This window comes from Schistocerca cancellata, chromosome 5, assembly GCF_023864275.1.
Source record: "Schistocerca cancellata isolate TAMUIC-IGC-003103 chromosome 5, iqSchCanc2.1, whole genome shotgun sequence".
NCBI lineage: Eukaryota > Metazoa > Arthropoda > Insecta > Orthoptera > Acrididae > Schistocerca > Schistocerca cancellata.
Window position 1 is genome coordinate 617,347,274 of NC_064630.1, and position 16,552 is coordinate 617,363,825.

A 16,552-nucleotide genomic window follows, 5' to 3' on the forward strand; every position below is an offset into this window, starting at 1 on the left:
AACCTGGCCACTCTTTTCCAACAGATGATTTACCCTATTAAAAATTAGTTACTTCTGCATATCACTCCGAATACTACAGATTGGCTACTAAATTCTTTTACATACAAAGCTAAAATCCGTAATTTTATCACTTTGGGACGATTTTTAATTAATTAATCAATACTGTATGAGACCAACCTGTTCTGTTCTATTTCACCTAAGGTGAAGTTTCGACTGAACGTGGTCTGCCCCAGGCATCAATATGCCTGGAAAATACGTCCAGAAATCAGAGCAACAAACATGGGCCCTGTTGCTGTGGAAAATCCAACTGAGGCAGTAAACAATGGTACGACGTCTTCTTCTATAGCAGCAAAGCAATCCCAGGATCCATGTAATACGCTGAAAAGATCTCTAAGAAAAAATAAAGATGTGGTAAAACTATTATGGGAAGCGTATGATGTGTGTTTAATAAAGAACAAAAACCTGAAGGAGAAGCAAAACAAAGTGTTTGCAATTAAAAGAAGATGCCAAGTCTTGGCAGTTACTGCAACTGAATGAGAGTAAGCCACTACCTAAGTCTTCAGAAAAACTCAGAGAGCTCCCATACGTTACACATTTTGTACCAGTAAATCTTCAGTATGACCGTTTATAATAGGTAAATTTGAAATCTGTAAGCGGAAACCGTCTATCAGTAGCCTCGGTTTGGTGGAAATTCAGTTTTCCACCGCGGCCAATTCACCCACCACTCTCCCTCTGTATTACAATATAATAAATGTTACTCTAATGCTTGAATAATACACTTTTATAGCTACACGTAATCAACATTTTTTTCGAAAAAACAATTCACGCCTGGGGATTTCTCCCTCTTGGCCTTCGTCTTTCAGCCGGTAATTTCCTGCATCCTGTTTTACTGTTGCACAGATAAAAAATTAATTCCCAATTCCGCTTCCTCGCGTTCCCCAGCACGACAGCTTCACCACAAAATTTCCACATGACTACGAAACCTCTTCGTTCTCTTCCGAAAATGATACTTGCCGGAAATTCCCGTCGATGTTACGGAAACAATCATTACGCCTCACTATCTGAATAAGGAGTATTTAGAAATAATTTCCAAGGTTACGAAACAGTATATAAACGAGGTAAGACTACCACGCAGAAGCGTTGCTTCCCGGGACATAGTCATGACCAGACTGCTGGTGAGTGTCTCTGTATCTTAGCATTTTATGTAAAAAACCTGGCCGAAACGCTCTTACAAAAGCTATGTTGTGTGTAGTGATTCTAGTAGATTTAGCACACCTGTTTTCTACTTCCCAGTGTCTGTTGCACAGTTTCGCGCAATAGAATCTGTTTTAAATCTCTATTTTCCGGACGGGTGCCATATTTACAAAGACTCATAACTGAAAGAAAAGGAAACCTTACTAGTATTTGATTCATACATTCGGTCGTCAATGACGGGAGAGATGTAGATTTAGCCGACATTAGTGAAGAGGAGTTCGAAAACGGTTTCAGTGTTGAGTAGTTAATTGTGATCATGCAGGTGAAACAGAAATGGCTTTCGACTGAGGTAACGGTGAAAATAATTGTTCACAAGAGTTTTCCTGAATCTTAATGCGTAGCACGTATTCTAAATCTAAGCCTGTACTGTGAAAATCACTGTAATGTGTGTGAAAGAGATAAACTTTATGTTGACATTTATAAATGATCTTTTCCCTCTGATTTACAGAAGAGGATGCGAAATTCTAAATTACTTTCACAATCGTTGTGAAAGCGATACATACGAGGTATAAAATGTTGTTCGTTACACGCTACAAACTAGTTCCTGGAACTCTACGAGTATACGTGCTTATCGGTTGATATTAGATGCCGTTTTTGTTGTTAAAATTGTTTCACCGTTTCTGTGACACTCAGACTCAAGCCAGTCAAACGAACTTCCCTTCCGGTTGGTGATTCTAATTTTGGGATTAACGAATCACACATTTTAGCAAATTTTTCAGCGAAAGTGGTGCTTAGTTAACACTTTCTTAGATAATCTGCCGTTTCCCAATCTCAGACATGAATGGATATCCATGTACTTATGCCTTCTTACTCCTGTTTCCATATGTTTTACATGGCGTGAAAGACTCCTGCTCAAAGTCGAAAACTGTGTATATAACGAACTTATTACATTTATCTGTGTCTCAGCTCGTTTTTGGCGTAACGTTAGTCATGTTTCCTTCGTTTCTTACCGCACTAGTGTTACATTTATCTATGCATCAGGTCTTTTTGGACTATCGTTCATCATGGTTCCTTCTTTTCTTACCGTACAAGTTGGCAGCCATTACACCAGGTGATACAAAGGGAAAATTAGGCTGCTTGTGAATTAATATTTAATAGGTTTCATTTTCTCATAAATGATAGTGCTTCTGCGGGAAGTCTCAGACGTAGTTCGTTAAACAGGTAATGAACAACAGTAGTACTATCACACTTATTTAGTGGACACAGCGAAATCATTACCGTGTGGCTAACTGTTCGTCTATTATAACTTGCTGAAAAATCTGTGGTAAATTTACTAGCAATATTCACAGCAACGCACAATATTGGTAGGCTAGGTTCTGGCACTTTTATGGGAGTTTTCCGAAGGACGTGCATTCCGAAATCCTAATATTTTCATCTAGAATCATAATAAATACATCATTTTCGAACCGTTTTGTAGTATAGCTGACGCAGCATATAGAAACAGAAAATAAACGTTACACTGAAGAGAAAAAAACCTATAAGTTGCAGTACAGCCTGTTCCACCGATCCTTGTACGCTACAGACTACTTTGTCATTGGCCAGTGTGGGGTGCAACTAGAACTAATGTTGTGTGTCGAGTTGGAAGTTGATTATACTGTAATAACAAAGTAAAGAATTGCTTTAGAAGGTTTCATATCAACTACTCGCCCATTGTCTTACAAGTAAAATTTTTCAGCCTGGAGTGTGAAAAACCAAAGTAAATCTTTTAATTTAAAAAATTATAAATAAAAAGTAGATATTTCACTTACATCCCAAAAATCGCAGCGAAGGAATGATAAAATTCTTCTAAATATAATTTCTTGCACTACAAAGACTTAAATTTTACTGCCTCACATATTTCTCAACAGATGAAAATTGCTTACCCTTTAGACATGCAGTGCAGTGTATGAAAATATTCCTTCCTTTTGCTGTTCATGTGTGTTTAGAAATAACAACAAATGCAGCTGGAGACACAAGTTTATCATGAAAAACATAAAACACTTAGAGTGCTCCACAACAAGCGTGTGGATATTTATTGATAATTTTTGACTAAGTGCGATGTGTCTTAAATCGAAATTAGAAAGACGGTCCTAGCACCCATTAGCTTATCACATAGATATCTGGCATGTATGTCTTTATTTACATTAGATAAGCGAAACTGGCTTTACGGCTACGTTAGGCATTCGTTCTTCAAAAGCCGAGATACAACTTTCCTACCTCTAGAAAAATGGTTCCCTAACTTTTCATCTGACGGAACACTACGAGAATCCTGGTACTGTGATGGAAAACCTTGTTTATTTTGGAGGTTAATAAAAATCACAAAATTTTGAAAAACTGAGAAAACTTATTTTATTTAGGAATTTCTTCAAGTTAAATCATTACTAACAACATACAAATCACAATAAAACTTAAATTAATTATTTATTTCAAACGTATTTAGTAATTGTTTTATATCTTTTCCTTGACACTAAACAACAAATTTGAGTAAGGTTTCCAGTGGCTAATGTGATTCTGGGTGCTTAAATTACAAATTAAAGTTTGCAGTGCCTTCAATGATTTTGGGTCCTTAAACTACACATCTTCTCGACACCCAAATATAGGAAGATGAATTCCAATATTTGGTGCGGTGTCAAGCCTGTCAGTGAATTCAGACTTGGTATAAGCACAATAAAAAATCTTGCTTCACACAAATATGTAGTGGAAAACGGAAGTAAAAAGTTGCAACATGTATTAATAAATTTCAATATTCGTCTGACAAATTCGTCCAGAAATTACATAATGGCTGATCTTTGTGCTTTTGCTTTAAATGAGAGTCATTTACTATGTCAAATAGTTGTTCATACTATCTTGCATTTAAGGCTGTTGACTTAGTTGTTATAGAAAACTGATTGCCAAAACGGAAATTATGCTCACCAATCTTTGGATAATATGGTATAAGAATTTTCTTTAAGTCGTAAATACTTTGTAAACTTCTTCATCTATTTTAAAATTACTTTCAGTGGAACATTCGTGGAACGTGGGAAAGCAGTAGAAACTGTTTTCTTGAACTGAAGAAATAAGAAATTTTAGTTTTCTCTAAAAAAAACGCAATTTTATCTCGTTTATTAAAAACTGTAATGTTCTTGCCTTACAATGATAAGTTCATTCCGTGGCGCTTTGTAAAAAGTCTTCCAGATAGACGAGTTTATCAACGATAAATGTAATGTGATATCACAATTTTACAAGTTCCAAGAGATGAAATTATGGCAGCATAAGATTGTTGAAACCTCTCATCTTGGAACAATAAAAGTTTCTGCACTGTGATCGCGACGTCCGATGTATGCTCTTCATATCCAAGCTTGTTGTTATTGTTGTAGTCTTCAGTCCTGATACTGGTTTGATGCAGCTCTCCATGCTACTCTATCCTGTGCAAGCTTCCTCATCTCCCAGTACTTACTGCAACCTACATCCTTCTGAATCTGCTTAGTGTATTCATCTCTTGGTCTCCCTCTACGATTGTTACCCTCCACGCTGCCCTCCAGTGCTAAATTTGAGATCCCTTCCTGCCTCAGAACATGCCCTACCAACCGGTCCCTTCTTCTCGTCAAGTTGTTCCTCAAACTCCTCTTCTCCCCAATTCTATTCAATACCTCCTCATTAGTTACGTAATCTACCCTTCTAATCTTCAACATTCTTCTATAGCACCACATTTCGAAAGCTTCTATTCTTTTCTTGTCCAAACTATTTATCTTCCATGTTTCACTTCCATTCATGGCTACACTCCATACAAATACTTTCAGAAACGACTTCCTGACACTTAAATCTATACTAGATGTTAAAAAATTTGTCTGCTTCAGAAATGCTTTCCTTCCCATTGCCAGTCTACATTTTATATCCTATCCTCTCTACTTATACCATCATCAGTTATTTTGCTCCCCAAATATCAAAACTCCTTTACTACTTTAAGTGTCTCATTTCCTAATCTAATTCCCTCAGCATCACCCGACTTAATTCCACTACATTCCATGATCCTCGATTTGCTTTTGTTGATGTTCATCTTATATCCTCCTTTCAAGACACTTCCAAGTCCTTTGCTGTCTCTGACAGAATTACAATGTCATCAGCGAACCTCACAGTTCTTATTTCTTCTCCATGGATTTTAATACCTACTCCGAATTTTTCTTTCGTTTCCATTAATGCTTGCTCAGTATACAGATTGAATAACATCGGAGAGAGGCTACAACCCTGTCTCACTCCCTTCCCAACAACTGCTCCCCTTTCGTAACCCTCGACTCTTATAACTGCCATCTGGTTTCTGTTTCAAATTGTAACTAGCCTTTCGCTTCCTGTGTTTTACCTTTGCCTCCTTTAGAATTTGAAAGAGAGTATTCCAGCCAACATTGTCAAAAGCTTTCTCTAAGTCTACAAATGCTAGAAACGTAGGTTTGCTTTTCCTTAATCTTTCTTCTAAAATAAGGCGTAAGGTTAGTATTGCCTCACGTGTTCCAACATTTCTACGGAATCCAGACTGATCTTCCCCGAGGTCGACTTCTACCAGATTTTCCATTCGTCTGTACGGAATTCGCGTTAGTATTTTGCAGCTGTGACTTATTAAACTGATAGTTCGGTAATTTTCACATCTGTCAACACATGCTTTCTTTGGGATTGGAATTATTATATTCTTCTTGAAGTCTGAGGGTACTTCGCCTGTCTCATACATCTTGCTCACCAGATGGTAGAGTTTTGTCATGACTGGCTCTCCCAAGGCCGTCAGTAGTTCTAATGGAATGTTGTCTGCTCCCGGGGCCTTGTTTCGACTCAGGTCTTTCAGTGCTCTGTCAAACTCTTCACGCAGTACCGTATCTCCCATTTCATCTCCATCTACAGCTTCTTCCATTTCCATAATATTGTCCTCAAGTAAATTGCCCTTGTATAGACCCTCTATATACTCCTTCCACCTTTCTGCTTTCCCTTCTTTGCTTAGAACTGGGTTGCCATCTGAGCTCTTGATATTCATACAAGTGGTTCTCTTTTCTTCAAAGGTCTCTTTAATTTTCCTGGAGGCAGTATCTATCCTACCCCTAGTGAGATAAGCCTCTACATCCTTACATTTGTCCTCTAGCTATCCCTGCTTAGCAGTTTTGCACTTCCTGTCGATCTCATTTTTGAGATGTTTGAATTCCTTTTTGCCTGCTTCATTTACTGCATTTTTATATTTTCTCTTTTCATCAATTAAATTCAATATTTCTTCTGTTACCCAATGATTTCTACTAGCCCTCGTCTTTTTACCTACTTGATCGTCTGCTGCCTTCACTATTTCATTCCTCAAAGCTACCCATTCTTCTTCTACTGTATTTCTTTCCCCCATTCCTGGTAATTGTTCCCTTATGCTCTCCCTGAAACTCTCTACAACCTCTGGTTTAGTCAGTTTATCCAGGTCCCATCTCCTTAAATTCCTACCTTTTTGCAGTTTCTTCAGTTTTAATCTACAGTTCATAACCAATAGATTGTGGTCAGAGTCCACATCTGCCCCTGCAAATGTCTTACAATTTAAAACCTGGTTCCTAAATCTCTGTCTTACCAATCCAAGCTTAGAGGAATTTTTAAAAATTCAATAAAATTTTGTACTGAATTATTTTGCAGATTAAATAAGGCCATTAACTCGTTACGAAGTTCATGAAGCCCCAATAGCGTTTTTGCTCTGGACTGCGGTCTAACTTTTGCAACTAATACAAGTAATAAAAGAGCGTTATGTTTCACCACCCAGTTTGTCACACAATATTTTAAACAATCTGGACTGCAGTGGTCAAGATTTTACGTACTTTATCATTTTGATGGCTTCATTCATAAGATATTTTAAACCAGTAGGCACTTTTTTGTTACTAGAGCTTGCTTCTGCAAAATACAATGACTACTGGTGGTTCATATAAGTACCTACAGTGTAGACGATACAGCTGCTTTGGTTTTTCGTAGAACGGCTGTAGAATCATTTGTGCAAATATCAATACACTTCTCCCAACTGATATTTTATAATGTAGTCATTAATACGACTGAATGTACCCGCTATTTTTTTTTTCACGTAAATATGAGCTCATGAGTAGATCTTCAATACTGTTATCAAAAGTGTAATGAACTAATATTAGTAGTACAGCCTGCACTGCAACATCTCTGGATCCATACATTTATAGTGCATACATACTCACTGCAAAAGCCCAAGTCGATGAATTAGCCCTCTCCCTATGACAGCAGAAATATCTCTGATGGGTCACGAAACGGCATTGTCAGATAATTTTACCACATCTATTTTTTGACAATCTGCTTATTAATAACACATGACCCTACACCTTTTACACATGGCTTAATAAGTTTTTATCCATTTGAATGAGCTTCACCAGTAACTGCAAATACAGTAACTTAAGTAACTTACACTTCGAGATATTTCGGGTACATTTTCATTTTGAATTTTTGTAAAAGTAATTATTTGATGTTCAGATTTTTACATTTAGTCCTGCTGTGTTTTAAAAAAAGTATCTTTTCCTTCGTGGTCAGTAAGCATTGTTCCTAAGTGACTGGGGTGAAAAAAGTGCTTGCGAGCTTTGTTTGACATAAGACGCACTGCACCAGTCAACATAAATCATAATTTTAAATAGTTGTCGTCGTACTGCCATTTACGTCTATTTGTTTATGACACGTGTTCTTTAATATTTTGTTTTGAAGAAATCCCGGTTTATGTACCTTTTCTTCTTCAGTAGTAGATGTAACAATTGAATTACATCTGCCTTCCATCAAAGCTCCCTCGAAGCTCAACTTAGCAATACGAGTACAGGGATGTGATTCATTTTAATCGATGAAACAACACATACTTGTGAATGAGGTAGGCCCTATTACTTCCGCAGATTAGTTTCCTCCAGAATTTAAATGCATGCATGCTGAACACTGATGAATTTTAATCAAATTTATGAAGAATATTTCAGCAATACCGTCAACATCATTGTGTTGGCACGTGCCGCGCTAGTTAGCTTTTTTCTGTGTGCACTGCTAGCTACAGAGGAACGGAAACCAAAGCGATCGGAATGAATTGTAGAGCGGATTGGAGGTGCCGTGAAATGACTTTCCCCAGTATTCATCCTGTGCCGACAACACAATTGCGCCATACAGATCAGCTGGGTGTCATGAACGTGCATCACTTTGTTGAAAGATGGTGCTTATTTGTGGTAATGATTATTAAGTGAGTAATACTGAGGCTGTTGTAACTGAATAACTCAGTGGATAGAAGAGAATATATTTTGAATGTATAGTCAACATACAGGCACGCAGGTAGGGAGCGTAAACCAGTGTGATTACAATATTAGGTCGCATAGTTTGGCAGTTGTTGCAATAACGACGACTTCATACTTCCACCGACTGTTATTAATAAGAAGCAGGGACTAAGTTAATGGATGCATCACAATATAAACCATTTTTATCAAGGATGAAACTGAAAGAAATGCCTAATGCATTTGGCTATCACACGCACATACGTTTTGTTGTGTCAGCAACGGTCATTTATGAAATTTACACCAATTAAATTAGTATAAAGAAAATATCGAAAAAAACATAAAGGACGATCAAAAAGTTTCCTTTCGAAGGCCGCACATTCCAGAATCGGTATGTCAAGCAAGCAAATGCGCCGTGAGCACTGAGGCAGTAATCCTACTGACGCATCAGTTTGAAGATCCCTGTTTGGTAAAACACCGTGGCCTGCTGGTTGAAAAAGCCTGTAACTACCAGCTGTACTTGTACATCCTCGTCCGACAGGAATCGTCGACCCTTCACAGTCTACCATGAGAGACCGAAGGCGTGATAATTGCATGGGGACACATCAGACTATAGGGTGGGTGTTCGAGAATCTCCAACTTGAGCTGGGAAAACGTCTGCGTTACGACATTTGTGATACGGGGGCGTCTGTTATCATGCGGCAGCAGCGCCTCTTGTTGCAGAGACGCGGACTTGGTTTTAGACAGACGCGCAGCCCTGTACACGTTCTTCATTCTCCGGTGAATGTCTACCGGTGTTTGTTTGTCGGCAGCCAAGAAAACAGTAACAGTACGTTGATCCTGTTTCGACACATTTTTAATAATGTCGACAGAGCTGATGTTTGCGTTCCACATGATGAAAATGAAAGATCGCAGTTAGTGGCGCAAGAAAAAGAATACAATTAGTAACAGCTGTGTAAGTCACGAATATATTTTTCGTGTAGTGTGTAACAGCTGTGTAGCAGTTTATGCAAAAAAACCGCAAGAGAATTGTGATTCTGTATTCTAGGAGTGACTTAGGTGTAGGATAAATCTCGAATACAGTCATGGACTTCTCCAGTAGGTGTAACTAATTTATTCAGTTAAAGACCCACATTTAGTTCAAAAGGTTGATTACGAATTTGCTGAGTATAACTTTAAACGGACTTGATGTAGAGCTACTGATATTGGAAAACACATCCTCAAAGTAATATGAAGTATTTTCTACTGCTAACAATTATTCTGGCACAATTTTTTAAAATTATTGTTTAACGATGTATGCAAACGTGAGGTGTTATAGGAACGATCTTGTTGTGGCTTGACTTACAGTATTCTGATGTTGAATCTGGGTGTAATATTATTTCAGGTGTTATTCGGAAAAAGTAATTCTAACATCCAATTTTGGCCAGGATAGGCAGTACAAACATTTACAGGTAAACATTAATGTTAGCGACGCGTTTGCACTGTCTGTTTCTTTTGATCAAACTGACGTATGTTTGAATGGGATTGGAAATTTTGACCTCGTGTACTTGACGGATTTTCTTATTCGTGAGAGGCATATCTGTGAATTACGTGATCCACTATTAGGATAACTAATTAGCTACACTCAGATTGTCGTTCCTGGATAGCGATCCTAATGTTCTGTACTAAATATTCTGATTTTTGCTATTTTTGGCAAATAACGAACACGTCTATTGCTTCGACCTCATGGTGATTTGCACTATATATCATCATAATCGGCACGTGTTGTGTTCTTAAAGTCATCTTTAACAGTTAAGGTACATTTTACAGTCTCGTATGGACTGTAATTCTGAATCGAATACCTTACGTCCGAATTGTTAGGCTTGCGATCCAACGGTAATTGTGATTAGACAGATCGGGATGTGCGGATTAAACCGTGTATGGATTGCTGGCAGCAAGCAAGCTGCGTCGAACAAATTCACTCGGGTACTGATCCAGAGTCTACTTATTCTGTACAGTGATAGTTAAATACCCTGATTGCAGCATGTATGGGTTTTCACTATACTACGGAGACTACGAATAACTGAGTGGCTCTAGTCAATTTCATTTCGTTTTTATATTTGTCCTCAGTCTCCTCTCACCACGACTTCGTCTCCTGTAACAAGCCCTTCATTTGATAGATGCATTTATAACTAACGTACTCAATTATTTATTAGACACATTCATATCACTGTCTTTCACTACTGCTTTATGATCTACAGCTCCCTTACGCAACATGGAAGTTATTCCTTGACGATTTAACACATGTCCTATAATCCTTTCTCTTCCCAGTGTTTTCCATATGTTCTTCTTTTCGCGGATTCTGTGCAGAACCTCGTTTCTTACCAGTCCACCTAATTTTCAACATCCTTTCATACTATTTACTTCTTTTCTGCTTTTCCCACAGTTCATGATTCACTTCCATACAATGCTGTGTTGCAAACGTATATTCTCAGAAGTCTCTTGCTGAAATTAAGGCATATGTCGGCTACCAGTAGACTTCTTTTGACCAAGCATACCTCCTTTGCCTTACCGGGCTGCTTTTATGCCCCCTTCTTTCAGGCGTCAATTTCTGCAGCATAATTTCTTTATTTTGTCTCCTTGTTACTACCTAATTTTGATGTTAAAATTATTGCTAATCTCATTTCTGCTATACCCCATTACATTTCTCTTTCTTCGGTTTACTCTCAACTTAGATTGTGAGCTGACCAATTGTTCATTCCATTCAACAGGACCTATAAATATTGCTCAGTTTCACTGAGGATAACAGTGTGATCAACAAATGCTGCCGCTGTGGCCTAGCGGTTCTGGGTGCTTCAGTCCGGAACCGCGCTGCTGCTACGGTCGCAGATTCGAATCCTGCCTCGGGCATGGATGTGTGTGATGTCCTTAGGTTAGTTAGGTTTAAGTAGCTCTAAGTCTAGGGGACTGATGACCTGAGATTTTAAGTCCCACAGTGCTTGGAGCCATTTTTAATAAATGTTGTTACTCATACCACTTCACACAAAATTTTATTCCACTCTTGAACATTTATTTGATTCTTCGGTGTATAGATAAACAACCCAACAAGCCTACAAGCCTGTCTTATGGTCTCTCTAAACATGTGAACTTCAGTTCTTGTCTTTTCTCTAGTTTCTTAGGCTCTGAGCACTATGGGACTTAACAGCTGAGGTCATCAGTCCCCTAGAACTTAGAACTACTTAAACCTAACTAACCTAAGGACATCACACACACCCATGCCCGAGGCAGGGTTCGAACCTGCGACCGGAGCGGTCACGCGGTTCCAGACTGAAGCGCCTTTAACCGCACAGCCACACCGGCCGACAGTTTCTTAGGCATATTGTGTAGTTCGCGATTTTCCCTACAGCTTACACCTGTTTACCTGCTCACTTCGAACATTTTTCGTCAAGCTACATTACTGAATGCTGTATCAACGTCGATGAATGCTATGAAAATGTCTTGATTTTCATTAAGTCTTACCTCCATTACCAAGTGCAACGTCAGAACTATATCTCTGGTGTCGTTACCTTTTCTAAAGCCAGATTGATCGTCGACCAACACATCTTCAGTTTTCTTTTCCATTTTTCTGTATGCAATTTTTGTCAGCGTCTTGGATGCATGAGTTGTTAAGCCGGTTGTACGATAGTTATCACATTGTTATCTTTGGGACTGTGTGAATGATTCTTTTCTGAAAGCTTCATGATCTGTCTCCAGTTCCACACCAAGCGAGGTGGCGCAGTGGTTAGCGCACTGGACTTGCATTCGGGAGGACGACGGTTCAACCCCGTGTCCGGCATCCTGATTTAGGTTTTCCTTGATTTCCCTAAACCGCTCCAGGCAGTTGCCGGAATAGTTCCTTTGAAAGGGCACGGCCGACTTCCTTCTCCGTCCTTCCCTAATCCGATGAGACCGATGACCTCGCAGTTTGGTCTCTTCCCCCAATCAACCCAGCCCCAGTTTCACGGATTCTACAATCCAATTTGCATAGCCATTTTGTTGCCACTTGCACCAAGGATTCTACAAATTCGGAAGAACTGTAACCTGTACTTACTGCCTTACTTGATCGCAAGTCTACCAATGCTCCACTGAAATGATACCGGATGCCCTACATCTTCCACAATGAGTCCATTTCTTCTCCCCCCAATCCCCCCTCCACCACTTCCCTCGCCTAGCTCGAAGAGGCCTAACGCTCTCCCCACTGCGTTTACCAGTGGAATTTTCCGAAGAGTAGTCACGCACGCATTTGCTTTTAATTTCATCGAAGGTTCTTTTCACGTTTTCCTGCAGCAATTTCACTTTGGCCTCTCCTGTTCTTCCTATTTATTTCATTCGCGAGGGACTTATATTGCTGTATTCCTGTCTTAGACTGAACATTTTTGTACTTTTACCCTTCGTGGACCATTTCACGTCTTTCTTCTGCTGTCTGTTTTCTTCTCTTAATCATACCTATATCTGTAAGTCGAACTTATATATTTTTCCGTTTTAGGAATGTCCAATCCTCTTCCACCGAACTGCGTAGTGTGATTTTCATTACCGCATTATCTAGAGCCTTACAAAACTTCTAACATATTTCGTCATTCCTCAGTACCTACATCAGAATCCCACTTTTTCCACAATGATTACTCCCTTCTTCTCTCTCAAACGTCTACTGTTCATCATTACTTAATTGTGGTCCGAGTCTGTATCTATTGCTGAGTACGTCTAAAACCAAACGCACACTGACACCGCTGCGCCGCGGAAAGACAGGGGAACGTGTTCGGTGCACCGGGGTGAGGTTGGCGTGGGCGTCAAACGCTACAACGAACTAATTTCGTGCTGTGCCGGTGCATTAAAGGAAATGGTTCGTTCGTCCACGATTTTCTGGATTGCGTTTCCCTTATTCCGTTTTTATTGACGAGCGTGAGCGCTCACTAGAACACTGGTCGGCGCCTACGAACACTGAGCTCCATTCCGCGCAGTTCCGCATTGGTCTTCGTTGTTCGTCGCTGCTGTGTACAGCGCATTTGTGAGTGGCGCGGTACGTTCATATGGACGCGCCTTTACAATACAAAATCTGATATCGAAATATCTATAGGACTACGATTTAATCATACTGGACTCTTCCCATGTCACTAGACGAATATATGGGGAAAATATGTGATTTTCGTAAGAATTGCTCAGTTACGGTATATTGATAATTTTTACTTATGGACCGTCTGACAGCAACTGAATGAAACACAATATTAGTGCAAACGCGTTTCGCCTTTATTTTCTGCAAGGAATCATCAGTGGCAGGTTGCGTGGACGAATTTCTACATATTACGCTCCTGTTGCAGTTTCGATGTTCTTCTTCTTATGAATACCAATTTGATTTTTTTTTCACCCTATTTTTTCGTCCACATTATTGCTTTCATTGTATCTATTTCTCATTTTGCTTAAATTTCGTTTTATTTACAAACCGTGGTTTGATTTAAATCTTCATCTGCGTTGTTTTGTACGTCGTGCAGTGGGTATTTAAGTTATGATTTAAATGTTTATGTCGCGACTACCATGCAAAAATTTTCACATCTGATAAAGAAAAATACATTTTTCATATCGTTCCACAGTCAATATAAAAAGATTATTTTGTCTATATTTTTAAATCGATGCCGGCCAGTGTGGCCGTGCGGTTCTAGGTGCTTCAGTCTGGAACCGCGTGACCGCTACGGTCGCAGGTTCGAATCGTGCCTCAGGCATGGATGTGTGTGATGTGCTTAGGTTAGTTAGGTTTAAGTAGTTCTAAGTCGAGGGGACTGATGACCTCAGATGTTAAGTCCCATAGTGCTCAGAGCCATTTGAACCATTTTAAATTGATAGACCAGAATTTTGAAATACTTGAATATTACAGTATGTAAATATAATGAAATTCCCAATGGGAAAAGAATGATATAAAGAAAAACGAAACAAATGAAAAAGTTTTATTTGTTGATTAAAATGATGTGAAAGGAGAAAAGACATAAAAATGACATTTAAACTATTTAATTTATAAACATAATGATCAAAGTAATTTCGATAAAGATTTAAAAATAAAAAAATTTATGCACTTAACGAGATTTGAACCGAGGATATTTTATATGTTGTTCACTACCCCACACAACCCGTGTATGTAATATAACTTTCCTTAACGTTACTGAGGATCATGCAACCTTCCGAAATTTTTTTTCGTCAACCACTCGTAGACGAGGGCCCACCAAGTGTGAATGGCTGCAGGGTGTGCCACCTGGGGATCTTAACCAACATCACAAGAATATTTGCTTTCAAAAAGTCATTGCCACCGCTGGGAACCTCACGCTGTGAGAGGAGACTATAAAACCGAAGTGAGCAGCACGTTTTGAGGGAAGGGCGCTCCCTTGTTCTGTCCGCAGGTAATCTTGCCGCTGCTGCTGTGTCTGGCCGCCTGGGCAACCGCGCAGTTCGGCGGCGGCTACGGCAGGCCCGGCTTCGGCGGCGGTGGCTTCGGAGGGCCCGGCTACGGCGGCTACCCAGGCAACTACGGGCGTTACCCGGGCAACTACTACGGCGGCGGCTACAGGCCGGACTTCGGTCCCGGCGGCGGCTTCCGGCCTGGATATGGATACGGCGGTGGATACAATGGATTCGGTGGCAGGGGTTTTGGCCGCTGAACACACTGCCAGCCACTGAGCATCTGAGTCCAAGGATTCTGACCATACAATTTCACATTATTTCATTATTGTGGACTATTCTATACTATTAAAACAAATAAAGCTGCATATTTAAGTAGAACTGCAATTTTATTTCTGACAATTTAGTCAGTCTAATGAGGATTTTTATTAAAAATTTAGTTATGTATACGAAATATAGTAACAGTTTTCCTACTATTCTTCGCTTATAATAATGAATTTGGGCCAGCCGCTGTGGCCGAGCGGTTCTAGGCACTTCAGTCCGGAACAGCGCTGCTGCTGCGGTCGCAGGTTCGAATCCTGCCTCGGGCATGGATGTGTGTGATGTCCATCGGTTACTCAGGTTTAAGTAGTTCCAAGTCGAGGGGACTCATGACCTCTGATGATAAGTCCCATAGTGCCTAGAGCCATTTGAAGCATTTGAATGAATTTTGCCACACAGTTTATAATGCTCTACGGCCGGGAGAGCGGCGTGCTGACCGCATGCCCCTCCACCTCCGAATCCAGTGACGCCTGGGGGCTGAGGGTGACACGGCGGCCGGTCGGTACCGTTGGACCTTCCAAGACCTGCTCGGACGGAGTTTAGTTTTTTATAATGCTCAGTAAGTTCACTGCAGATAATGACCTGACACGCAGATAACTTACTATGAATGAAATCTGTTGTTCGCTGTGTGTGCTGGTTTTCTTGCTGACTATTACCAGTCCATCTTATTGAAAAGAGACACTACCCCCACCAGAGGCTAAGCCCATAACTAATGTGCATAAGCACTCACTTTTAAAAAATGGCTCTGAGCACTATGGGACTTAACTTCTAAGGTCATCAGTCCCCTAGAACTTAGAACTACTTAAACCTAACTAACCTAAGGACATCACACACATCCATGCCCGAGGCAGGATTCGAACCTGCGACCGTAGCGGTCACGCGGTTCCAGACTGAAGCGCCTAGAACCGCACGGCCACATCGGCCGGACCACTTTTAAAAACCATAAACCTGAAATTAATCAACACGATTAGTCAATAACAATTTTCTTGCATGTTCTGCATCTCGCAGATTGATACTGCGATAAACTTACCTCATACACTAATAGAAAACACATTTCTGTACCTGTTTATGTAATGTAAACAGCTCAATTGGGTACAAAAACGCGATATTGTCAGCACAAGGAAGATAGAGGATTACGGATGATTATGCAGAGGTTGTTTAATATAAGTAACAACAATTTGGAATGAATGTGTATTGAGACGTAAAGAGCAAAATCAAGTGGGTTCCAGTCACTCACAATGTAAGTATAAACATGGTGAAGGGTTCCTTTCGTGGTATGGTAGTACTTACACAATTTAAAATAATTTTCGAAAGGAAGGAGGCCAAGAATTATATGGAACTGACGTTCTTCGCCTAACGGGCTG

General features: G+C 39.8%; 1 protein-coding gene across 1 annotated transcript; it reads left to right on the forward strand.

Moving 5' to 3' along the window:
* Window positions 1–1,154: 1,154 nt before the first annotated feature.
* Window positions 1,155–15,197, forward strand: LOC126189013 (uncharacterized). The gene is made up of 2 exons (XM_049930829.1): window positions 1,155–1,175; window positions 14,870–15,197. Exons 1-2 carry the CDS (start codon window positions 1,161–1,163, stop codon window positions 15,125–15,127), a joined length of 273 nt encoding a protein of 90 aa, XP_049786786.1. The 5' UTR covers window positions 1,155–1,160; the 3' UTR covers window positions 15,128–15,197.
* The last annotated feature ends 1,355 nt before the right edge of the window (window positions 15,198–16,552 follow it).